Here is a 25229-nt window from a genome sequence, read left to right as displayed (position 1 = left end):
TAAAGTGTTTGCTGTTGGGTTTTCGTTTGGCTGGTTGTGTGTACACAGTGTATACAAGTTGAGTTGTACAGAAGCCCAAGAAAGAGCAAGAGACAAAGGGTGGTCAGGAGGTAGGAGCAGAGGGGTTAGAGAGCGGGGAGGGGAGAGGAGACGGATAAAAAATAGAACCACATCCAGACGACAAGGGGATGGGGCGGTGGGGGGGGAGACACAGACAATCGCAGTAGAAAAGGAGCGGGAGGGCCAAAGGGAGGGGACCCTTCTCCCCCCTCCACCTCCCCAGCCCTCCGCCCCAGGTATGTACAATAAATAAGATTAAAAATAATTAACAAGATGCGTTTTCCCCCTCCCACCCGATGCCGAATGCCCTGGGGAGGGAATGGCCTTTAGCAAAGATCTTGGCCTGTGGGGGTGGGGGGTGGGGGGTCCCCCAGCTCTCTGAAGCCACCCCGCCCCCCTCAACCATACATAGACTTTTCCTATACATTATGTACAAGGTGGAGGGGGCGGGGCTGTGGCTGTGGAGAGAGGATTGGGGCAAGGTGGGGAGGGAAACCGTTACTAAATAGACATTTATACATATATATAAATAATTTCTCTGTACACCGGACAGTGGGAGGGCTGGGGAGGGAGTGGAGGGGGCGTGGGAGAGGGGAGGAGTCGAACTTTGAACCCTGCCCTGTGGGGGCAGCATGGACACACCCTGACCAATGACCCCCCCCCTTTCCTGGCGATGGGGCCCAGGGGGTTAGCTCCTGAGGACACAGTTCTGTCCCAATTCTCCGTTCATGGAAGAGGTGGCTCCCCCAGGCTGGGCGGGGTCACCCGCAGCGGCTGTGGGCCTGTGCTTGGGCCAGCAGGTCGCTGAAGGAGTCGAAGAGCTGCTCCAGCCACGGCTGGTTCCGCATGCACTGCTGGACCACCTCCTCCTGACCGAGGTCCTCAGCACCGCCCTCGATGGCCAGGGTCTGCAGGGCGTTAAACAGGGAGCTGGGGCAGGTGGCCACCAGGGGGCCTGGAGGTCTAGGGATCGATATTCCAGGGAAAGGGGGGCTGGGAGCTGGACCCCTGGGTCTGAGGGAGGAGGGGGCTAGGAGCCTGGATCCCTGGGTCTGAGGGAGGAGGAGCTGGCGGCCTGGACCCCTGGGTCCAGAGCAGGGCCAGTGGGGCAGAACCCCAGGGCGCTGCGGGCGGGCTTACCTGGTCCCGGCAGCGCAGGAAGGTGTGGTACTTATAGTGGTGGAGTGAGTGGTAGAGCGTGTAGTAACCCGACTTGTCCAGCTCAACTTTGAACTCCTGGACAGATGGAGCGCAGAAGCCTCACCCCACTGCCCGCACCTCGCCCCAGGCGCCCACACCGCCCACCCATCCCCGGCCCCACCTGGGCTCGGACCACGCTCCTCTTGAGCTTGCTGAGCGTCTTGCGGTTGTAGGGTTCCCCAGCCGGCCGCAGCCGCACAGCCCCCTCCTCAGGGGAGCCCTCCCCGCTCTGCTCCACTTGCAGCTGGGGGAACGTGTGCAGGGCGTCCTGCGGGAAGCCGACCGGTCAGTGGGACATCCCCCTGGACCCACACTCTCCAAACCCACCACTCAGTTCTCAGACCCCCGAGTCGTCAGATGCCTCAGTTTCCCTCAGGCTGTAGATCAGGAGATACTCGGGAATCTTGGGTCTCTCCAAGGACAGAGGAGCCTAGGCCTGTCTGGTGACCCTTAAAAAGTGCTTTGTGGCCCAGCCCAGGATTCTCAGAGACCCTTAATATTCCACTCAGGATTCTCAGCCCCAGCCTAACATCCTACTCAAAATTTTGAGAGAGCGTAAAATCCAGAATCCCCAGTGCCAGGCGGACACGCCATCCCAGAATGCTAAAACCAGATTAATACTCCACCCTGTAACTCTCAGCCTTATCCTAATATTCTACCGCAGAAATTTTAACCCTGGCATCCGACCCAGACCTTTCAGAGCCAGACCAACTCTCAATCCCAGAATTCTCAGTTATCCTCACATCCCACCCGGAGTGCTAGAACCAGATTAGTATTTTTATCCCATATCGTCTGAGAGACTAACATCCCACCAAGAATTTCCTGAGCCAGCCGAAAATCCATCCCCAAATTCCCAGAACCAGACCAATATCCGTCCAGACATTTTAAGGCCAGACTAACATTCCATCCCAGAATTCAGCTGCCCTAACATTCTACCCCCAAATTCTCAGCCCCACGTAATGATCCCCATCAGAATTTTCAGAGCTGCCCGAATATTCCATCCCTGAAACCCAGGCCATTCCAGAAAGGAAATCATACGGGTGACTTAATACTGAATGAAGCCTGAGACGCTACAAAGCCCGTGTGATGGCAGAGAAGCCATCACAATCCATTTACCACTATCCCCCCAGCAAGGCCTCGTCCGCCTGTTGTCCCCAAACCTGTGCTCCATAAATTCTGCTGGGCTTTCCCAGCTGCCCATCCCCAACCTTCACAACAACCTCTCCACGCCCAGCAAGCCCCCCTCCATCTGGGTCTACAGAAACACCCTCCTGCCGGAGCCCCACCCTCAACTCTGCTCCTGAGAAGCCTGACCCTTCCAGTGGTGGCCCCCTCCAGGGCCCGAGGCTTTGCGGGCACCGTGGTGGCTGACTCGTACCCATCTCTCCCCTTCCCGACCGCTGGCCCCAAACCCCATCTTGCCCAGGCCCCACAAGCACCTGCAGGGCTGGGCTCAGCGACAGCCGCTTCAGGACTTTTTTCTTGTGCTCATTGAGGAGGCCATCGATCTTCCGCATGGGTGGTAGGTACAGCTCATCTGCAAGACCAGGAGGGGGCGTCAGAGGAGCTAAAGCCCCACCACGCACAGGCGGGGGCAGGGGGTGCAGAGGAGGAGCGGGGGAACCTTCTTCCCCAGGCCGCGGCTCACCGTGCGTGTCCTCCAGGGCCTGGATCATGTCTGGGTCGAGTGCCGTGCTCACCAACATCTCCACGTAGCTTCGGTACATCTCCCGCATCGCCCGGGTCTTCAGCAGACGCCCGGGGACTGCCCGCTCTGGGGAGGGGGGAAGGGGACACGAGCTCCTGATTCCGACTTCATCTCAGGCCACCTGGGTGGCAGACAGTGTTCTAGGTACCAGGGCCGGAGAGAAATCCCTGTGCTCAGGGAGCTCCGAGTCAGCTGGAGAAGACCAACAAGTTCCAGCCCAAGATGCTCGAAGGGTGGGAGTCACGGGCATTGATAGTAACGAGTTCAGCCGGCAAGCCACGGAGGGGTGGTTCAAGGTCACCCAAGGGCTAAATCTTGACTGATGGGAAAAAGCATTCCAGGCCAGTGAACTTCATGTTTGACTAGTTCAGTGTAGCTTCCACAAAGTCTAAAGAAGCAGCATAATTGGTTTCCAAACCAGTGAAGCCACTCAGAGATCAGATCACAAAAAGCAAGACTGTGGGAGGAAGTTGGGAGGTGAAGAGGATAGGGGCTTTCTGTGGTGGGTACTAGGGAGCCATGGGAGAGCTGTGAGCAGCGGAGGGGCAAGGGTTAAGTGTAGCAAGACCCCTCTGAGGCCATGTAGGGGACAGATCAGGGGGATGATACCACGTAGGAAGGGATTAGGACGTAGCAGGGCCAGAGGGACAGGATCCAGAGATGGAGGAGAAAGAAGGCTGGGGACTTCCCAGCTGTGGAGGTGAGGGAGCAAAGGCGTGTGTTCCTGGAGATCTGGCCTGCTGACTGAGTAGCCAGTGGGGCTGTCCCTGAGATAGGGAAATTAGGACAAGGAACTCAGTGGGATCCAGAGGGAGGGTTTGGGGGAGGTCTGGAGGGGGGCCAGGGGGAAGAAACTAGCGAGGCTCACTGGGAAGCTGAGCCTGCCAAGTGAGAGGTGAAGCAACAAGCCCAAGGTCAGGACTTGAGGGACTCTCACATGAAACCCAAAAAGGAACATCGGGGAGAAAAGAGAAGCAGGACAGCCAAGAATGGCCCTAAAATATCCCTCAGGAAGAGGCATGAGAAATGTCCATTTGACTTCTCCACGTGGAGGGTCCTTGGTGACAGCCATTTCAGGGACCAGAGTGAAAACTTGGCAGTGGCAGTCAGACCCCACCAGGTCTTGGCCCAAACCCTCCTACGGCTCTTGTCTCACTCAGGGTAAAATCCTTCCAGTGGGGCCACGAAGCTCCAGGCCTCCTGTTCCTCCAAGATCTGGTCCTGTTCCTTCTCTGGCCTCACTTTTCACCCTCTCCTCTTACTCACTCGCTCCAGCCACTGGCCTCCTTCCTGATCCCCAGACACACCCAGCCTGGAATGTTCTCTCTCCCAGTCACCCAACCCCAACCCTGTTGCACTCGGATCTCTGCTCCAATGTCATTTCCAGAAGCTTTCCCCAACTCCCCCATCCCCCGAAAACACCCCTCTCTATACCACCTGGATCCTGTGTACCGGAAATGCTTTTCTTAACTGCCTTTAAGCCTGGCCAGCCTCACACTGACCATTTTTCACATTGTTTTGTGTTCTGTTACATAACGTGTTTATCTGATGGACTCCCCCAGCTAGACTGTAAGCTCCCACGAGGATAGATATTTTTGTTTATTCTGTTCACTGCTGGAACCTCGTTCGTGGCACGAAGTAGGTACTCAGTAAATACGTGCAAGAACGGGGCTCAGGAAGCCAAATGGGAATGGACTGCCACGTCTTTCTAGAACTTCTATTACGAATTAAAGGAAGGAGAGGGCGTCAGCATCCAGGACACGGAGCATCACCGCTCTCAGACAAGCAAGAAGGTTAGTTCTGAGGGCTCCTGGGCAGAGCGAAGCCTTCAGGACATCTAGGCATGAGGCACACTCACTCACTCCTGGTCGAATGGGCTGAGGGGAGACAGACCCAGACCCATATTGTTCCTTGGCAGGGGAACTGCTCCCATAAGAGGGTGGAGTTCAGTTCCCCCCACTGCCAGAGCTCAGGAAATTTGGAGCTATTCACGCATGTCCACAGTGGCATTATTCACAACAGCTCAAGAGTACAAACAACCCATAAGTCCATCAACTAGTGAATTAATCAATACAACGTGGTCTATCCATGCAGTGGGACAGTATTCAGACGCAAAAAGGAATGAAGTCCTGATACACCTATCGCACGGATGAACCTCAAATATGTTACGCCAAGTGAAAGAAGCCAATCACAAAGGGCTGCACGTTGTATGACTCGCTCGTGTGTAATGCCCAGAATAGGCAAATCCACAGAGTTTGTAAATGACGGGTCACTCAGGGCTGGGGGGAGGGAAGAAAGGGGAGTAATAACCAATCAATAGAGGGGTTCTTTTTGGGGTATTGAAAGTATTCTAAAATTGATTGCCAAGATGGATGGACAACTCTAGGACTATTCTAAAAACCACCGAATTTTACGTTTTAAGCAGGTGAACTATATGGTATGCTAATTAAACTTAAACTTTTAAATCGTTTAAGAAGGAAAAGAAAATTGAGGGCCAGAGAAGGAAAGACCTGCAAATCTGGGCCGTTGCTAAATCTCCTCCCTTGTGGCACCTTCACGACCTGCCTTCAACTGCTTCCACCTGGCCTGATTTAGCATGGCTCTGCCCAGTTAAAAGACTACATTTCCCAGGCTCCCTCGCAGCTAGGTGTGGCCATGTGACTGACTTCTGCCCAATGGGACAGGAGAGACAGGCTATGGGCCACGCCCAGACCTGGCAACTTAAAAGGAAGGTCCAGTTGCTCCCGGCCCAGAGTCCCTTCCCGCTGGCAGGCCTGCCGCTTTGGGGCTGCTGGGCTGCCTCTGACCACGTGCTTGAGGACAGCCCACTGGTGGAAGGCAGAGCAGCATGAGGAAAGGAAACAGAGACCCTGGACAGCCTTGAGAAGAGCCTCTTATTTTCTAAGAAACTACCACCTACGTTGGGCTTTGATGGAAAGAGAACTCACTCTCTCATCTGCTTGCACGCTAGTCTCTGTTAAAATAGCTACCCCTGGGACCTGGGTGGCTTGGTGTGTTGGACGACCCACTCTCGATTTCGGCTGGGGTCATGATCTCAGGAGTCTGCTTCTCCTTCTCCCTGTCCCTCTAACCCTCCCCCCGAAATAAATAAATAAAATCTTTTTAAAAATTTAAAAATAACAGTATCTACTTTGTAGCCTGCTATGAACATCACACAAGTTAATCTGGGTACAGAAGCTAGAGAAGACAGCCATCCCCGTTAGGGGCCAACTGACTGACAAATATCACTATCGTTTTTAATTTATGAATTCTCGTTGCTGTCTCACCGACACTACCTGGAACCCTGAGGACCGCGCTCGCCCACGCCTCCTCCTGAGGCCCCGGATTCGCTCGCTCATGCCTCCCCACCCGCCCCGGGGCTGCTGAGGGCCTCACCGTCCTCGCTAGGTGCTCCCGGGGATGACTCTGAGTCCGAGGAGCTGCCTGGTGGGCCCCCGCCCGCCGAGGCGTTGCCCGCAGCCTCCTTCAGCCACTTCTTCCTCTTCTTGGGGGGCGGTTCGGCCTTCACCTTGGTGGGCCGGGCCTTGGGCAGCCGGGAAGTGGCGGGCTGTCCCGTGGTGAGGCTGCGCTCGGGCCGAGGCTGCCGCCCGCCTGCGCTCCGCTCGCCCCGTAGCGGCCGCTCCCCACGTGTCACCCGCTCCTTCTCCTTCTCCTTCTCCTTCTCGACGGGCCGCGGCGGGGATGGCTTCTCTGGAGCAGGAGGCTCGGGCACAGGTGTCTCGGGCGTCTGCTCTGGGGGCTTCTCACATACCGTCTTATCAGGGGTCTCGGGCTTAGGAGGTGGTGCCGGGGCCTTGGGGGGAGGTGCAGAGCTGCCCCCAGCAGACACGGGGCCCTTGGCCTGCCCGGAGCGTCTGGAAGGGAATGCAGAAGGGGCTGTATGCAGCCCCGAGGAAACCCAAATTCTCCTTTTGCGGTCCCCAGCTAAGCCCACAGCTCTGAGCAAGAACCAGCTTCCCTCCTGCCTTTTGTTTCTTCTGAGCCTCTGTCTCCCCCCACCCCAAACCTGGGTATCTCTCTCTCTCTCTCTCTCTCTCTGGGTCTCTGTCTCCCACCCTGTGTCCACTTTCCCTGCCTCTACGTCTTCTCTTGAATGTTCCATCCCCATGCCCGTCGACCCTGAACACCATCTGCCCCTTGGCCCCCATGGTACCTGACGGGCACGGGGGGCCGGTGCCAGGGTTTCCGAGCACAGACCCTCACGTAATCCTTCTTGTTGACGTTTTCCAGGAACTTTACATAAAGGCGCTGATACCGGTTTTTTGCGTCCCCAAAATACCCCAAATACTATGGAGGGAAAGAAGAACACGAGGAAAGCCTTCATCCACCACAGCCAGGCAGCCTGAAACCCAAGACTTCCACCCTGGCCCGGGGCCCCCACAGCCTCCTGGAGGTGGAACCTCCCTGCGGGATACCCCCTAGACAAGGGGTGAATCCCAGCCATCCATGACGGGGACCCCCTCAGCTTCCAGAACCCCCCCCAGTCCTCCCCGAGCCCTCATTCCCCTCTGCAGGCTTACATTACTGGTGGCACAAAACTGCCGCTGGCCGTCCTTGATCTCTGGAGTGAATTTCTGCAGCAGGGCCTTCTGCACTCGCCAGATGGGTGGGGGCTCCCGCCCCGTCTGCAATGCCAGCTGAGGAGGGGTGCAGTGAGGCCAGCAAGGTCAGCCCTCGTTCCTGCCCTTCCCGCCCCCAATTCTGGGCGCTACGTCCTCCCTCGATACCCCCTTCGAGAAAAGGCACTGTTGTCAACAGGTATCACCGAACACTGGCCAACACATATCTTTTGGCCCTAGGACGTTCTCAGCCCTGGGGAGGCAGCTCGAGGCTGGCCATGTCCCAGCTGCGCTTACCCAAGACTCTCAAACAAGCTGTTCCTTCCTCTGCTACAAAGTTTTAGTTGTTACACTGTTACGCCACGACGTAAGCCTCTGTCCTGACATAAAGTAATGTCAACTCCTGAGCACCCACCCACCACTTTCCAGATGCTCTGCTGGCCCCCGGGGATAGTGGTGAACGAGACTGCGAGCACCTTTGATGGGGTCTTCATTACAGAGACAACAAGGCACAGAAGCAAATAAAGAAAACAGGGTGAGGCTGTGGCTTGTGCCAAGAAAACACAGGTGACAGCTGACCTGAGACCACTTATTCATCTTCCTCTCCACAACAGGGCAAGACACAGTGATTTAAGGCTTCTGTGTCTCCACTCCCCCAACACTCAGATGACTTCCCCACCCCGAGACATGTGTGACCCCCCAGCTGGACGCTGGAAATCGATGGATGTAGGTCAGACCCAGCATCTAATGTGGGGAAAGTGAGGTGAATAATAGGAGAGCCACACATGGCACCAAAACATGATACCCCAAGGAATAAACACACTAACAGCAGAGCCCAGACACTGTGGGAGCCTAAAAGAAGGACCTCAAACACAATCTGAATCCAAGAATGCTTCCTGGAAGAAGCGACACCGAAGTAAGTCCTAGAAGGACAGAGTCTTCTGTGAGGGGGATGACCAATGACATGGGACAGCGTGGAAAAGTGTGTGACAGGTGGCTCAGTCCGTTGAGCATCTGACTCTTGGTTTCGGCTCAGGTCATGATCTCAGGGTCATGGGATCCAGCCCTGCATGGGGCTCCACACTCAGTGGGGAGTCTGCTTGTCCCTCTCCCTCTGCTCCTCCCCCCGCTCTCTCTCTCTCATAAATAATTGAATCTTAAAAAAAAAAAAAGTTGCAGCAGGAAATGTGCACTGGGTATTGTGATAACTCACAGATGAACGGAAGTTAGTCCTTGCATTCAAAGAAGTCACACTCGAGTGATAAATAGGATTCGGATGACAATTCCAATTGATTGGTCGTGGCTCAGAACCAGGCTCAGCAGAAGTGCTGAGATCAATTAATGATGTCTGCCACTGGCCGCAGCTGTAACCCTGGGGTCTGTGTGCCAGCCAGCCACTGCCTACTCTTAGTTTGGGTCAGTGGTTTTCACATCCATGATTTTGTGTGTTCCTCAGATCAACCAGGGGAGTGCAAAGAAGGGATTACAATAACCTGATGAGAATGAGGTCTAAAAAGGCTTTTGGCTTAAGTCACAAGAGATAGGATGAGACAGAGATGCAGGTGCTCTGGCCCCAAGTCCTTTTCTCCAGGCTACCGTAGGGCTCCCAGTCCTCCCTCCTGGTGACCTTGGGGAGCTAGGTCAGAGGCCCAAGGACTGGGACACCTCCTGCTCTGCTCCAAAACCTTCCAGGGCCCCTAGTGCAGGTTCCACAGTCCGGCTCAGTGAGATTTTGCCTCATTTTCCTTGCTCTTCTCCTGCCCCTGCCGAGCTGACCATCCAGATCCCTCAAAGTTCAGCAGATGAATCCCAGACTTTCTAATTCTCCAAGTTTTTGCATATGCAGTGCCCCCCCCTCCACAAACAGGTGCCTCTTGCCTCTCAAGGTTAAAAATGATCTTCCCCCATTCTAGTTCTCAGAAGCTTGTGAGAAAGCCATCAGAGCATACCTCCCAGCCAAGGAAGGCCACACCCTCTGTCCCTTCCCACTACCCAATTGGCCTCCTGGAAGGCGCTGGCTGATTCTCTAGCTGGACTCAAGCCCCCTGGCTCACCACACTCCAACTGAGCTTGGTGGCTTTCCCAAAACCACTCTTCCTCTCGGCCGTCATGGGGTTCAATCCCTGGCATCATCCTTGCCCGATCTCCAACCAGGGCCAGTCAGCTCTCAGGCTGTCCTCTCCATTTCTCCTCATGTCAATCATATCACTGACCACACTCACTTCCCCTCACTAGGGAAGCTAACCTGCCCACAGTCCCTGCCCCTGCCCCATGGAAGCCACAGCTGATTGGAGGAGACCTGACCAAGCAGCCAATCAACAGGCAAATCACTAATCCTATCTTGGCCCCAAATGCTGAGATGGGCCAATCAGATTCTCTTCTGGGAATTTGAACTCTTGAGAAGCAGAGACAAGGGCAATAAGCAGTAGGACGGGAATGAGCTGGAAGCACCTAGTGGGATGGTAATAAGAAAGCTTTGGGGTGCCTGGGTGGCTCAGTCATTAAGCATCTAACTCTTGATCTCAGGGTTGTGAGTTCAAGCCCCACAGTGGGCTCCATGCTGGGTGTGGAGCCTACTAAAAAAAAAAAAAAAAAAAAAGCAAGCAAGTTTCACGGTCCATTAACGGGGGAATCAGTGTCACAGGACTGAGTTGGTAGACAGACTGCCATCAGTTCTAGACACCTCCCCAGCCACCTCCCTGCTAGCCAGGGGCCCTAGCAGATGCCAGAAAACCTGAAGTGGACTCAAGGAGGCACCCACCGATCTCACCCCAGCATGACCTGGCACTTGCTCACCTTCCCAGGCTCAGCACTCACAATCCAGCCACTCAACTCCTCAAATGCCATGTTTTTGCTCATGACACAACCTTTGCACCCTACTCCCTCCGCCTGGACCACGCTCCCCCTACTTTTCTCCACCCAACAAGCTCTGCATTTACGTCCTGCTAAATCTCAACATCTCCAAGAACTGGGAGTTAATGTTACTAGTCCCATTTTACAGACAGGGAAGCTGAAGCAGAGAGGGGGCCAAGGCCAACCTTGTGCTAATCCGGCTGCCCCGAGGACGTGCCCTGAGTATAAAATATACACAGAATTTCAAAGGCTTGATACACAAAGAATGTAAAACATCTCGTTAGTATTTTCTACATTGATTACATACCGAAATGATTGTTTTAAATAAGCTGTGTTAAAATTCACTCCTGTAGCTAATCTCACCCATTTTTAAGCTTTTTTTTTATTCTTTTTTTTCTTTTAAGAAGTCTCCATGCCCAAGGTGGGGCCTGAACTCAGGCCTGAGATCCAGAGTCAAGTGCTCTACCAACTGAGCTAGCCAGGTACACCTCACTTTTTTTAAGCGTGGATACAAGAAAGTTTAAAATGATGTATACAGGGGCACCTGGGTGGTTCAGTCAGTTGGGCGTCTGCCTTCGGCTCAGGTCATGATCCCCGAGTCCCAGGACTGAGTCCCTCGTCGGGCTCCCTGCTCAGCGGGGAATCTGCTTCTCCCTCTCTCTCTGCCCCTCATCCTGCTCGAGTCTGCTTCTCCCTCTGCTCCTTACCCCGCTTGTGTTCTCTCTTAAATAAATAAAGAAAATCTTTAAAGAAAATAAAAATAAAATGATGTATACAGCTCATAAATATTTCTATTGGACTACCATTGCTCTGGAACAAACTATGGTCTGTTGCCTATTTTCACAGATCTATAAGCTAAGAATGGTTCCTAATTTTTAAAAGATCGTAAAAACAAAACAAGAAGATGTAAGCAGAGATCCTGTGCCCTGCAAAGCCTCAAACAGTCACTAGCTGGCCCTTTACAGAAAAAAATTTGCCAAGCTTTGCAGAGATGAGTAACCAAAGCAAAGCTTATGGGATACCTACTGGGTGCTACCCACGGTTCCATGGAGCTTTATTGCCTGGATCCTCCCGTTACCTGAGGGAGGTACTAATGTGATCACCCCCATTTTGCAAATGAGGAAATTCATGGTCAGGAAGGGTCGACACCAGCCCAGCCCAGAAGCGGCACAGATGTGAACCGGTCAGGTTAAGGCCAAACCTGGGCTCTCAGTAACGATGCCGCCAGCCTGCCCTGACTCCAAGCACACAAACGAGTCTCCGATGACTGCAGGAGTGGTTCAGTCCTGGGGCTGTGTGTCCCCCCATTGTAATGCACACTCGTGTTGTATTTTAAGCATCTGAGTCCTTGCCCGGCCCCGTGCCAGCTGGGAGGTGGTGTCGGATGGCTGCGGCTCCAATCCCAGCTCGGCACCCACCAGCCAAGTGAGTCCCTCTCTCTGAATGTGAACTTCCTCATCGGTAAAAGCCCTGTTCTTTCGGCCCAGTACTGGGCGCCCCGCCGCCATCTGCCACTGCCATTGTCAACGTTTGATAGAAAGTACACAGCGAAAGGCTGAATCTGGTGCTGAGAGCCCAGGCTCCTGGGGCCAACAGAGCGGATGCGGGTCCCGAGCCATGAAAGTCTAGGAAGGCTACTTTACCACTCGGAGCCTCAGTTTCCTTCCCTGTAAAACAGGAAGAGTAATCCCTATCGTGAGAGGTGATTATAAAGATAAAACTTGGGGGCGCCTGGGGGGCTCAGTCGGTTAAGCATCTGCCTTTGGATCAGTCGTGATCCCAGGGTCCTGGGATTGAGTCTGCATCGGGCTCCCTGCTCAGCACAGAGTCTGCTTCTCCCTCTGCCCCTCCCCCTGCTTGTGCTCGTCTCCCTCTCTTTCAAATAAATAAAATCTTAAAAAAATAAATAAGTAAGGAGAAAACCTGGAGACAATGGTTGACATTGCACAACAATGTGAGTATACTTAAGGCCATTGAATGGTACCCTTAAAAATGGTTAAAATGATACATTTCAAGCTATGTAAAGGCTACCACAATTAATGTAAAAAAAAAAAAAGGGGGTACCTGGCTGGCTCAGTCAGTAGGCATGTGACTCTTGACTAAGGGATGTGAGTTCTAGCCCCACACTGGGCATAAAGCTCAGTTTTTTTTTTTTAAATTTAATTAAGTTAAAAAAATTAAGAACGAGGTGAGCCTGGGTGTCTCAGTCAGTGAAGCGTCTGCCCTCGGCTCAGGTCATGATCCCAGGGTCCTGGGATTGAGCCCCTGCATTGGGCTCCCTGCTCAGCAGGGAGCCTGCTTCTCCCTCTCCCTCTGCTTCTCCCCCTGCTAGTGTGCTCTGTCAAATAAATAAATAAAATGTCTTAAAAAATTTTAAGAAAAAAGAAAAAAAAAAAATCAAACTAAATTCCGAATTCTGTAGGTCCCAAATCCTGTCCTAAGGAGCTGGTAGCTGTTCCTATCACTGCTGTTCATTCAATATCTTCCTCGCCTGTCCCAGCTGCGGATCAAATCAGCCTCAGAAGTCATGAAGTTAAAATGAAATAACGTGGTGCGCCTGGTGGAGCGTCTGACTCTCGGTTTCGGCTCAGGTCATGATCTCAGGGTCGTGAGATCGAGCCTGGCATCGGGCTCTGCACTCAGCGCAGAGTCTACTTGCGATTCTCTCTCTCTCTCCCTTTGCCCCTCCCCACCGTGCTCTCTCTCTAAAATAAACAAAAACGTACATAAGATGTTATGGGAGTGAGAAGGACCACGAGGGATGCAGGAGGAGGGACCAGGGAATTCTGTGATTGCTGGTTCGGTAGTGGGAACGTGAGAATTCACCCTAGCATTCTGCTTTGTAATTCCCTAATACACCTTTTATCAACGTTCTTTTGGGTGAAGCAACCACCACGCTAAAAAAATGACAAGGTATGGATGACAGAACGTGACGTCTGGAATTGGTGGGGTAGGATGTGCCGGAGCAGAGAGGATGCCGGACTAGCCAGGAGGTGATGATGGTGGAAACTGAGTAATGGGTACGTACAGTCCCATTATTCTAACTGCTCTGCTTCTTCCACAATAAGATGGATTAAAAATCATACAGCAAAAGACACATTAAGTTCATCTCACAGAACATATGAAGCAGCAAAGCATAACCATAGTTGCTAACCTTATAATTCATTCATCCCACAGTACCCCCGTCTGAAGAAAACCACCAGAGAATAAATTAAACATGATAATGTACATCAAGGGCCAAACATGTTCCTGGCGCCGGAAGTCAATACCCAGTCCATGACAGTGACTAATATGAAGAAAGGCCCTAGTCTTTGGTGTCCCCATCAAGGTGACAATGGCTTGCTGACCTGACACATGTTCAGCCTCACGTTCTGGGAGAAGCCTTACATGACCATCTGATGTCACCTACCCCTGTGAAGCACCTATGCTATTAATCCTCTGATCCAAATATATCTCTCCAACGAACCAAGTACAGAAGAGGTCAGCGAACTTTTCCGGTAATGGAGCAAGTAAGAAAGATTTTTGGCTTGATGGGTCAGCTGAGCTCTGCCTGAACTACCTCACTCTGCCATACTATGGGGACAGTAGCCCTAGAGGATTTATAAATGCATGGGCATGGCTGTGTGCCAATAAAACTTTATTTATAAAAACAGGCAGGGGACTGGATTTGGCCCCGGGAGGCCAGTTTGCCAACCCCTGGAGTAGAGTCACTGGAAGTAGGGCATGGGTCGATCTGCAAAAAGTGTTTAAGATGTGGCCTCACAGTTCCAAATCGTTGGCTATTACACTCACAGATTATATGCGTGTATGTGTATTCATGGGTACATTCTGTCAACGCTTCACGTTTCCACCATTATGCCCTACGTTGCCAAGAAGCCTGCCTCTCCTGGCTTGTGCGATTAAATTAGAAGCTTCACTGTGACCAGCACCTGACCTGTTCCTTGCTAGAACCCCAGCACCCAGAATATCTGCAATAAACGTTAACAATCACTTTCTCCCATTTACAGACCCCCATCTCAGAGCCCCACGCAGCCTCTGCACGTTCCGGCCCCATCAGCCCCGGAGCCTGTCATCCCGCAGGCGCCCCATCTCCTATCTGGGGTCAAATCCCCCGGCCCCAGTTTTCAGACACGACGCAGGGGACTCACCTTGAGCGATGGGATGTCCTCGGCGCGGATGACGAACTCGTCGCGCTCCCGGAAGATGCCCTCCCCGCCGCTCTCGCCCGCCTCCTCGTCCGTCTCTCCGCACACGGCTGCAGTCTCTTGCTTCTTGGCCAAGTGCAGGGGCCGGGCGTCGGGCGGCTCGGGCTCCTCGGGGGACGGGGCAGCGGGCTCCTCGGGCGCGGCGGGGGCCGCGGCCGGCGGGGGCGGCGGCGGGGCAGGCGGCGAGGGCAGGGGCGGTGGGGGCGGCGAGCTGGGCACCGGGGCCACCAGCGGGGGCGGCGAGGGCAGGGCCGGCGGCGGGGGCGGCGGCGGGGGCGGCGGCGGCGTCGGGGCGGGAGGCGGCGAGGGCGGGGGCTTCTCCTCCAGCAGCGGGGGCTCTGGGGGCGAGAGGGGCATCAGGGCGAACTCCGGAGTGGGGAGACACCCTCTGCCCCCGCTGTGCGAGTCCCTTAGGTCTGCGGTCAGTGTCGGTCAATGTCAATCAATGTCTGTTCTCAGCCCTTTCAGGCTCCTCTCTTCCCCAGGGTCCCGACACAGCCCTCTTCCTGCTCTGCACCCCCATATTCATTCTGATCAACCCGAGTTCTCCTTCACCTCACAGCCCAACACCCGTCTCTGCTTCAAATGCCGCTCATCTCCACTTCTTACTCTTCTGCTGTTGTCCTTCATCCTGTCAAAGCTCATATCTGACCCTGCTCATCTGTTCTCTGTCCCCTCCCTGTTTTTTGTGTGTTTTTAAGATTTTGCTTTTAAGTAATCTCTACACCCAACATGGGACTTGAACCCACAACCCGCAGATCAAGAACAGCATGCTCCACTGACTGAGCCAGCCAGGAACCGCAGCCCTCCCCTCTCCCCCGATTTTTCATATCCACTTCTGTCCCCAGACAGTCACAGGAAGCCCTTGTTCCCTTAACTTCTTTCTCCAATGTCCTAATAAGCCTTCCCTCCCAGACATGGTGCTCGGTCCCTCCCCATCTTTTCCTGGCTTCCACATACTCTCCCCCTCTGTCCCTTATTGTGGTCTAATACCATTACCCAATGTCCCTCCATCAAAATCAGTCATCCCTTGTCCCACCATCACCCCTTCCTCATCCCTCAACTGTCTCCAGCCCCAGTCCATCTCCCCCTTGTCTCCCCAAGTCCCTACAAAGCTCCTTGCCCTGCCCTGACCCAGCTCCTAGTTCCTGAATGCCATTCACCATCCTAGCCCCTCTTCTCTTGTCCCTGAATGTTCCTTCCTACACCAACAGTTCAACTCCCCCAAAGCCCTTCCGCTCTGTCAAAGTCCCTCCCTGAGACCCCTTCCCAGCTCCAGCGGTAATTGTGAGCCCTTGAACTTCCATCCTGTTGCCCCTTTTAGTCCTGAAACGCCTCTTAGTTGCCTCAAAGCCCTTGCTGGCTCTCACCTCCCATTTTTTACCTTCCCTCCTAATTCCCCAGTCATTCCCTCTGTGCCTCTACCTCATTTCCTGCTCAGGAGGTCTTGTCCTCCTCCATCGAAGAGCTTCCCTGCCCTTTCTCGGACTGCTCTCTACTCTTGGGATCATTAATGCCCTCTGCTTCCCACTAACTCCCCATGGATTGTTCTAACGTCCCCCTCTAACACCTTAAAATTCCTCCTGACTCCTAAAACTGCTTCTTCTCTGACGCTGTGTCCTTAGCTACGAGCCTTCCTGACCCTTACAAGCTTCTCACTCCCCAGTGCTCGGTCCCTTTTCAGCAAATCCTGACACTGCTCAGAAGCCCCCAGCATCTCTCATCTCTGCTTCAGCCTCGCACCCTCCCGCTTCCTTGTTCCCCGTTTCCCACCTTCCTACAACCCCCTAGAAGTCCTCTCCATTCCCTAGGACGCCTCTGAGCCCTTAAGCTCCCTCATTAACTGCCCCAAACAGTTAATTTTCTCCGAATCATTGCCTCCATTCCCCCCATCAAAGCGCCTTAATATTTGTCCAAAGCCTCTCTCAGGACAGAACACCATCCAGACCTTGCCGCACCCCCAGCCTTTCCTTCTCACCCCCAACAAGACTCAATTAATCAATGTTCCAGTCTCTCCCTATGCGCCCCCCCCCCGCAACAGACGTCCGTCTTTTACCATACATCTCTAAATCCTAGCTCCTTCTCAAGCCCCATATCCCCTGCCAGTTTCCAAAGCTCTCTCAGTACCCTGTCACCCACCTGTCCCCATCACTTATAACCTGCCCTGTGTCCCAGCATTCTCCAGTGCCCACCTTGGGGGCCCTTAGCCCACTTAACATCTGTGGACAGATCAGAAAACAATACCTTTTTCTCATAACACTTGTTTGCCCTCAATTTGTAAATCCACACAAATCTACTTCATCTACAATGTGAATGATGCCCCTTAAACAGTGCACGACCTGCACAACTGTACCCAGTGACCTGAATAACAGGGAAAGCCTCCTCCCACCCCCAAATCATCTTCCCAGAGCTCACCGGGTGTGCCATTGCTGCTGGCACTAGGGAGCCCCGGGAGAGGGGGGGGCCCTGGCACCGCAGCCTCAGTTGCCAAGGAGGGCACATCTGGGGTGGAAGTGTCCTTAGGCCCAGCGAGGGGTGGGTCGTCGAGCGCGGAGATGGCCGAGGAGATGCTCTCCTGCAGGTCCCGGTTCTTGGCCACAGAGTCTTCTTCGTCCGAGGAGAAGGAGGGCAGTGTCTCCAGGTTGCGCTTCAGCTCCTCATCCAGCCGCTTACAGGGCGAAGGGCAGCCCAGCCCTAGCCCCTCGCTCTCGGCCGCCTCCAGTGCACCCCCCAGCCCGAAGGCGCCGGCGGGCGGGGGATGTGGCACAGTGGGGGCGGCAGGAGGCTGGGGCTGCAGGCCACGGGCCGGCACGGAGGGCGGCACGCTCTTGGGGGGGCTGAGTGGGGGCGTCAGGCCGGCCTGGTAGAGCGGCGGATGACGCTTGCCCGACTTGAGGAAGTCCAGGAAGGAGGCCATGAAGCCGGACTTCATCTCTGGCTGCTTCTCCTCCACCTCCTTGATCTTGGCCTCAATCTTCTCCCGGGTCAGGCTGGAGTCCAGGCTGTTGTGGTCAGCGCCGGATACAGCATCGCCCGAGGAGGCTCCCAGACCCTCGCCGGCCTTGGGCACAGACAGCTTGATCTAGATATTGGGGCAGTGGGGAGTCAGGGTCCACAAGTCTGGGGCCCCGAGTCCCCTCCCCGCTCAAAGGCTGAGGTGCAGGCCCCCAACCCTCCCTTAGGACCTAGGTCAAATTCCTACTTTCAGCCTGTAGAACCCTAGAATTCAAGCCCATAGACCCCTTCTCTCAGGTTCCAGATTAACAGGACTGGCGTTTCTCCCTCAGCACTCACTGATCCCTCTTTGTTTCTAGCCCGGGAATCCAGCCTCCAGACCCTCCTCCCACAAGACCCAAGAACCTAGAAACCCCCAATCACAGGTCCTTTAAGACCTAGAACCTAAGAATCCAAGATCCAGTACCCTGTGCCTCCCTCCAGACCCCAAAGTCTCAATTCTCAGATCTCTCTGATGCTGGAAGCCTAGAATTCCAACCCTCAGGTTCATTTCCTCACAGGTTCGAGAACATAAACCACAGTCCCCATCAGGCCCCAGAACTGTGGTCCCAAGCCTTAGCTTTCTCTAAAACTTAGCCATCTGGACCCCAGTCCCCCTTACCTTAAGTGGCTTCAGGGGCTCCAGCCGCGTGCCCCCTGCCTCCTCGGCCTTTCTGCCCCGACCACGGCCCCGGCCCCGAGGTTTCTTGGCCCCATCAGTGGGCGTGGAGGCTGAGGCTGGCCCAGCAATGGTGGGGACCTCCAGCGGGCGGATCCGGGGCCTACCCCGGGGCCGGGGTGGGCCATCGCGCTTAGCCTTTGTGGGCTTGCGGCCACGGCGCCTGGGGCCATCAGGGCCTGGGTTGGGTGGACAGAAGTCAATGTCACCCAGGGGTGAGAGGGCTGGGCGGGAGCGGCAGCTGGACACCAGGTCAGGCAGGCGCCGAGGGTTGAGGCGGATGTCAGCGGGCACATCGGCCTTGTCCTCATCCGCCTCAAACTCGTACTCCTGGGCATACAGCTTCTTGGGCGTCTGGAAGGGCGGGTCACGGCGCCGTAGTAAGTGGAAGGAGGACGTCTTGAGCAGCTTCTTTGGCTTGGTAGAGCAGAAGATGGGCGAGGTCAGGCCTCCCTTGGGCTCGGAGGCAGGCGGCGGTGGTGGAGGGGGAGGTGGGGGTGGCGGGGCCGCCTGGTGTGGCCCACTCTGGATCAGGCCCAGAGGCTCGGCATTGACCGTGGAGGGCAGCTCAGGCGGTTTGTTGGGGTCCAGGCCCAGGCCCGGCGTCTCGGGCCCGGCTCCAGACGCCCGACCAGGGCAGTAGGGCCCATAGGGATCATAGGCAGGGGGGCCTGGAGGCGGCCCAGTCCCCGCCTTGGGATCGCCCTCGTCCTCGGGCGGCCCTGCCTTGCCATAGTCGTCCGCTGCCCCTCCGCCGAACATCTCCTCCATGGTGGGGAAGAAGCTGCGCTCCTCATCTTGGAGCAAGGAGTCAGGAAAACAGATGGACGTGAGTGGCACAAAGCGGGGGGCCTTGGTGCCTTGCGGGCTTGGGCTGCGGTAGGCACCTGAGGGATCCTTGCCCTCGGTATTAGGCGGGCCCACGCCAGTGTCACCAGGCCCTGGGGGCAGTGGCTCCAGGGCCCCAAGCAATTCCTGCATGGCGCCTGGCGGCTCCAGACTCTCCTCAGGTCGCAGGCGGGGGCTGGGGGCGCCAGGCTCCAGGCCGTGGCTGCGGAGGTGAGCCTCAAGCTGGAGGGGCATGGGTGGCGGAGGTGGGGGCGGCGGTGGGGGCGGCTGGGGTGCACCGTCACGGGTGGCTGGCTCAAGGAGATGAACGCCAACTTTTGGGGCACTGGGAGAGGGGCTGGGGGCATGGCTGAGGACTGAGGGGAGCAGTTGTGGGGGTGGAGGCGGAGGCAGCACCAGTGGGAGGTCAGGGCCCCCAGCCTCCAGGAGGAGGCCATGGGGTGTGGGCTGGGCAGGCTGAGCTGTGGGAGGTGGGGGCGGTGGGCTCTTTTGGAGGAAGGCCCCCAGCTCCTTGGCACCTGCCCCATAGTGGACAACTGAGGTGGCCAGCCCCTCCGGGGTCTCACCACCCCGTTCTGGCCCTTTCTTCTTCTCCTTCAGCCTCCCCAGGCCCAGCTCCAGGGCCGCCGTGGCGCCCTCATCAAGGCTGGCACTGGTACGGATGACACTCTGCAGATGATACCTCTGGGGGTCTTCCTTGGCCAGCTCGTAGGGTGTGCCCGGTGGCCCCCCGGCCCCACCACTACCCCCAAGTCCCTTGGAGGCATCCGCTGCCCCATCTTCACCCACCAAGCCGTCTGCCCCTGAGGTCCGCGGGGGGCTAGGTGCCTGCAGGAGATGCTGGATGAGGAATTCCTCATCTTCCGTGCGCTCGGCAGGAGGCCCGCCGGGCCCAGCCAGCAGCTCCGAGCCATCCCCCTTGCCTTTGTAGCCACCTGCTCCGGCTGCGTAGCTGCCTGCTCCTGGGGGCGCCAGGAAAGGGGCTGAGGCCAGGACGGAACTCAGGTATTTGCCAGGGGCTCCTGGAGAGCCGACTCCGGGCGGGCGGCCGGGGGCAGGCGGCGACTGCAGTGGGCGGATGATGTGAGAAGGGCTGGCCTCCCCGCCACCCCCCAGTGAGCTGGGCCCCCAGCCACCGCCGTGACCCGAGAGCGCTGGGGAATGGCCAGTGCTGTAGCTGAGCGAGGGGCTGGCCGTGGGTAGCCCCTGGGAGTGGGCAGCTGGCCCTGGGTATGGCTCACCCTGAACCCCATACAGCTGCCCCTGCAGCTGATCCGGGGAGTAGCTCTGACACGTGGCTAGGCCAGGAGGCGGGGGACCACTGGGGGGCTGTGGGGGCCCCCCTGAGTAGCTAGGGCCTTTGCTCAAGTCCTGTGCTTGACCCCCTCCAAACCCTTGCCCGTAGGCCTGGGGTCCTAGAAGCCCTTGGGGCTGACCGGGGGAATAGGCTTGGCCACCTGCCCCACCAGCCCCAGAGGCCTTCCCGGTGGCATAGGCCGCTGCTGGCCCACCCAGGCTCTGGCATTTGGGCGTGGCCGTTGAACGGGGCGGTGGGGGCCTGTTGGCACCGCCTGCGGCTGCTCCATAACCGCCTTTGCCCGTCTTGTAACCGGGCGACTGAATGATGGGGCGGTAACCTCCACCGCCACCCCCTGCCCCACCTCCTCCAGCCCCCTCGGGGCCTGCAGCCCGGCCCGATGCCCCAGCCGTGGCTCCACTGGGCCCGGCCTTGCTAGGCTCGCCAGCACCAGGGGAGGGCTCCCCACCGCCCAGGGGGCTGCAGGCCAGGTTAGCCCTGTGGCCCATGGAGGGATAGCTGCCTCCACAGCTCAGGTAGTGCTGGAGGGCATGGGCTGGTGGCGGGGGCGGTGGGGGCTGGGCACTGGCCGGCCGCTGGTAGTGCTTGATGACGGTGTCCTGGCGGGGCAGGGCCCGCTCGGGTGGCGGGGGGCCAGGGGCAGCACCCGAGAAGTTGTACAGCTGTGGGGAAGACTGCTCGGCGGCGGCGGCAGCAGCGGAAGAGGAAGCCAGCAGGTTGAACTGAGTCGGGAGGTGGCGGGGAGGTGGCGGGGGGTCTGGGGGGCCGGGGCGGTAAGGAGGGGTCTGGGCCGGGCCAAGACCAGCGGGCCCCAGGACACCGCCCCCCGCCAGGCGCTCGAAGCCCAGCGAGGATGGCACCGTAGGTGCCTGCGAGGGCTTCAGGTGCAACACGTCATGAGGGGACAGGAGCCCATTAGCTGGGGGGCTGAATGGGGGGTCTTGGAGGCTGAGGGACGAGGGCACTGGGAAGGGGCGGCTGCCGAAGGAAGCCGGGTGCTGGTAGGCCGACAGGGCAGAGGAGGATGGAAAGGTGCTGGAACCCGGCAGAGCGCCTGAAATGAAGAGCTCCGTGGGGCCTGGCGTGTGCATGGCTGGGGACGATGGAGAAGACCATAGGTCAGGGCGGACCACATGCCAGCCCCACCCTGGCCCTCCTGGGCCGGCGCTGGGCTTACCTGTTTGCCAGGAAGGACTGCGGAACTGGGAGAGGAGAGAGGAGGCAGAGGGGCCAGGCTGGGGGCCCCGGGACTCCAGGGCCGAGATGAGGTTCATGACGGAGGCGTCGGGCCCTGCTGAGCCCGCGTGGTGGAGGCCAGTGTCAAAGAGTCCAGAGAGGCCTGGCCAAGGACAAGGGGGTAGAGTCAGCTAAGTGGGCTTGTAAGGCAGAGTTGAAAGGGAAAAGGAAGAGGCCAAAAGCTAGTTGGGTCAGGGAAAAGGGCTGGAGGAAGTAAAGACGGAGATTCCAAGAGGATACAGTGGACAGAGCCAAGCTAAGGAGACAGGGCTGAGGACAACAAAAGGGAAAAAGAGAGCCAATAAGCAGGATGAGGTGCACCCCAATCATAGGGGCAGGGAGCCCAGGGGAGGAAAGGTAAGCAAAGGAGTAGAAAAACCCACAATCACAGGAAGTGGGTGCAACAGGACAGAGTTCTTATGGGGGGCAGGGGGCAGGGGAGACACAAAAGGATTTGGGCAATTCTAGCAAGGAAGGGGAAGGGATGGGGTAACTGGGGCCACTCAGAGGGACCAGAGGACAGGCCGAAAAGGGTTGATTAAAAGTGGGAGGATCCCGGGGGAAAAAATGGGAAAGAAAAAAGGGAAGGAGCCAACTAGGAAAGTTAAGGATCAAATCGGACAATATGATGTCCTTGCTGATTCAGTCAGGAAGAAGGGAACCAATCAGAAGCGCTAGAGGTAGGACTACAGGGAAAAGAATAAGGTGGTGGGCAAACCCAGGAAAAAAAGGGAAGGTCCAAAGACTAAGAGCCAATCAGGAAGAAAAGGAATCAGGAAGAACGAATTCACAAAACAAGGAACCAAGACGATGGGCAAACCCAGAGGGAAAGGGCTGGGGTGGGATAGAGAGGAGGAAAAGCCTGGAAGAGAAGGTGGGATTTGGGGGCTGAGGGGACGGGGCCAATTGGAGCGAAAGAGGCGGGGCCAGAGACAAGGGTGGACGAATCCAGCGTGAAATTGAGCAGGGACCAGCAGCCTCAGAGGCAACCAATCAGAGGAGAGGTAGCAAGGGGCGGGCCAGGACACAGGGCACGGCCAATTAGGAGGGGTGGAACTTTCAGCAGCCAACCAGCTGCCTCGGAGGGAGGGCCAGCCCAGGCGGGGCAGGACGGGGGCCGTACCTGCCGGGTGGTGGTTGGTGGCATAGCTTTGCAGTGGGTGGGGGGCCGCGTAGGCCTGGCGGTGTAAGATGTCGGTCTCGGGGTGCGAGGTCCTGGAGCTGCCATAGACCAAGCTGGGGGGGAAGGGAGAGATGTTAGGGTGTCCTCCGAAGCTGCCCTAGGAGAAGGGAACTCAGCAAATCCCCCAGGGTGTGGGGGGAATCTTCCAGCTGACTGGGGGTTATCCTAAGGAACCTTGGGCCCTGAAGGAAAGAAGACAAGGGAACCGGGGTATCCAACTGAAAGAGCCATGAAACATTCCCCACTGGAGTCCCAATAAATAGAGCCCGGACAGTCTCACGTTTACAAACACAGCCATGCACAGCGACAAGACAAACAGAAGAGGGTGAAGAGTCAGAGGAAGTGCCTCAACTTGAAAATGTGAAAGGCATGGACCTCCTACCGAGCCCACCACCCCCTGGATGACACAAGGCCCTGGGGCCAACCTGAGAGGTGCATAAGGACGCCCACTCTACTGCACACACGTGGGAACACATGGCCCTGAACCTCATGGAGTGATGCAAACCGAGTCGGGAGCAGGAGGTAGACTGTTCCCCAAAGGGCCGGGATGGGGGGTGGGGAAGGGATAGGACTAGGGGAAAGTACCAGGTACAAGTGCGAACATGAACAGTGTCCATCCCCCGGGGTTGCGGTTCAAATGCATGGGCCCCTGCAAACCCAGGTATGTGTGCAAACGACTATCCAGCTCACCCGTGGGGAAGGAAACATACAGAGCTCTAAGTCCCAAATGGAAAATCCTAACACATGTGGGGTCATGCCCAGCCACGCTGGGAAACACAGGGGGCGGGGGGGCTGGGGACAGGTGAAGAGTGAGGGCAGGACATAAACAGCAGGAAAGGGGCTGATTCGCAGGTGAGCAGGCTACCAACTCAGCACGAACAGGGCCCACGCTCACACACACAACTACACATCAGGGAAACATCTTCCCATGCAACGGCCCGGATTCGTGGCTCGGACTCAAGAGGTCAAATACTCCACTCCTCGCCATCAACTAGGATTCTCTGCCTTTGGGGGTGGGGGAGCTAAAGGGGGCGTGTCTCAGATTCCAGGACCCCCCCTTACACACACAGAACCCCAGCTTGGAAAGGGGGCGGGGCCCTGTGCCCACTCTGCGCGCGGAATTTCGGGGGGGGGAGGCCGAGTGGCGCGGCCTCGCGCAGTCCCGGAACAATAGGACCGGAGGGGGGGCGCCCCCCAGGTCTGCGTTCTAATTCTCCTTTCCATCCCACCTTTGCAAGAGCAGAGCCTGGAGCGCAGGGGGGAGGGATCAGCAAGCCGGGAATCCAAAGATGGGGGGGAAATCCAGGCCTTGCTTCGCCAGTCCCTCCTACCTTCCCAGGGCCTTTCCGTCCGAAATTGTTTTGCACCCCCATTTTCCCGCTGCATCTTTCCCTTTGCATGCCGGAGCTGGCTTTGGCGGAGTTTGCAATTTGCAAACTGGGGCGGCGGCGTTGTTGCAAACCGAGGAAGGCCGCTCCCTTGCAAGCCGGAGGGGAGTTTGCGATGCACGCGTCGCCAGGCGGGCCAGGCCCGGCCGGGCTGGGCCCCCACCCCTTGGCCCCTTCCTCCAGGCCACCCTCGGCTCCTTACCTAGCTTTCGCTGACCTCTCGTAACTCCATCCCGCCCCGGCGCCGAGCGGGTCCCCGAAGCCGGCGCTGGGGTAGTTCCTGTCCATGAATTGGCCGCGGTGGAAATTGGGGGGAGGGGGAGGGAGGGAGGGAGGGAGGGGGCGCGCGCGCGCTCTCCTCCGCCGCCGCTCCCTCCGCTGCTGCTTTTTTTTTCCCCTCTCTCTCTCTCTCTCTCTCTCTCTCTTTTTCTTTGCAGCCGCCGAAGGCCCGGGAAGGCCCCGGGCTGGGGAGGGAGGGGGCAGGGGCGGAGGGGCGGGCAAGGGAGGGGGTGCAGCCGCCGAGCCAAGGAGGGGGGAAGGGGGGTTCCCCCTGGAGGGAAAGGGGGGTAGGAGGGACCCCGCTGTCTCCGCCTTTGCCCCGGCGCTTGCAAGAGAGAAGGGAGGGCGCGCGCTCAGGAGGGGGCGTCCCGGGCGGCCCCGGGGTGGGTGCGGGCGCTGGGTGCTCGCTCTCTCGCCGCCGCCGCCGCCGCCTCCTCCTCCTCTGCGCTCACGGTGCAGCCATCTTTGCACAAGGCGGCTGGGGGAGGGGGGAGGGGAAGGGGGGGCGGGCGGCGGGGTGTCTGGCTGCGCTCCGCTTCCTCCCACAATCCCGTGCAAATGCAAAAAAAAAAAAAAAAGAGAGAGAGAGAGAGAGAGATACTGAGCGCTAGCAGGGCCTGGGGGTGTAGGGCGCAGCGTTTGTACAGAAAGCCAACTCCGCCGCGCGCAGACGCGCCCGGGAATGCAATTCAGTTTA

At 57.1% G+C, this 25229-nt stretch overlaps 1 protein-coding gene across 1 annotated transcript; it reads right to left on the bottom strand.

Annotated features, from left to right (window-relative positions):
- Nucleotides 1–24998, bottom strand: PRR12 (proline rich 12). The gene is made up of 14 exons (XM_048224014.2): nt 24456–24998; nt 22806–22918; nt 21624–21785; nt 18223–21539; nt 17022–17688; nt 14550–14944; nt 7510–7626; nt 7143–7276; nt 6365–6843; nt 2909–3034; nt 2700–2797; nt 1382–1528; nt 1201–1296; nt 1–968 (listed from the first exon to the last, which is right to left on the bottom strand). The coding sequence occupies exons 1-14, from the start codon at nt 24539–24541 to the stop codon at nt 822–824; spliced, it is 6084 nt and encodes a 2027-aa protein (XP_048079971.1). The 5' UTR covers nt 24542–24998; the 3' UTR covers nt 1–821.
- Nucleotides 24999–25229: the final 231 nt, after the last annotated feature.

Source organism: Ursus arctos, unplaced genomic scaffold (genome assembly GCF_023065955.2).
Source record: "Ursus arctos isolate Adak ecotype North America unplaced genomic scaffold, UrsArc2.0 scaffold_19, whole genome shotgun sequence".
Taxonomy (NCBI): Eukaryota; Metazoa; Chordata; class Mammalia; order Carnivora; family Ursidae; genus Ursus; species Ursus arctos.
The sequence above is the reverse complement of the archived record's forward strand: the minus strand, read 5'-3'. Positions and strand labels throughout refer to the sequence as shown.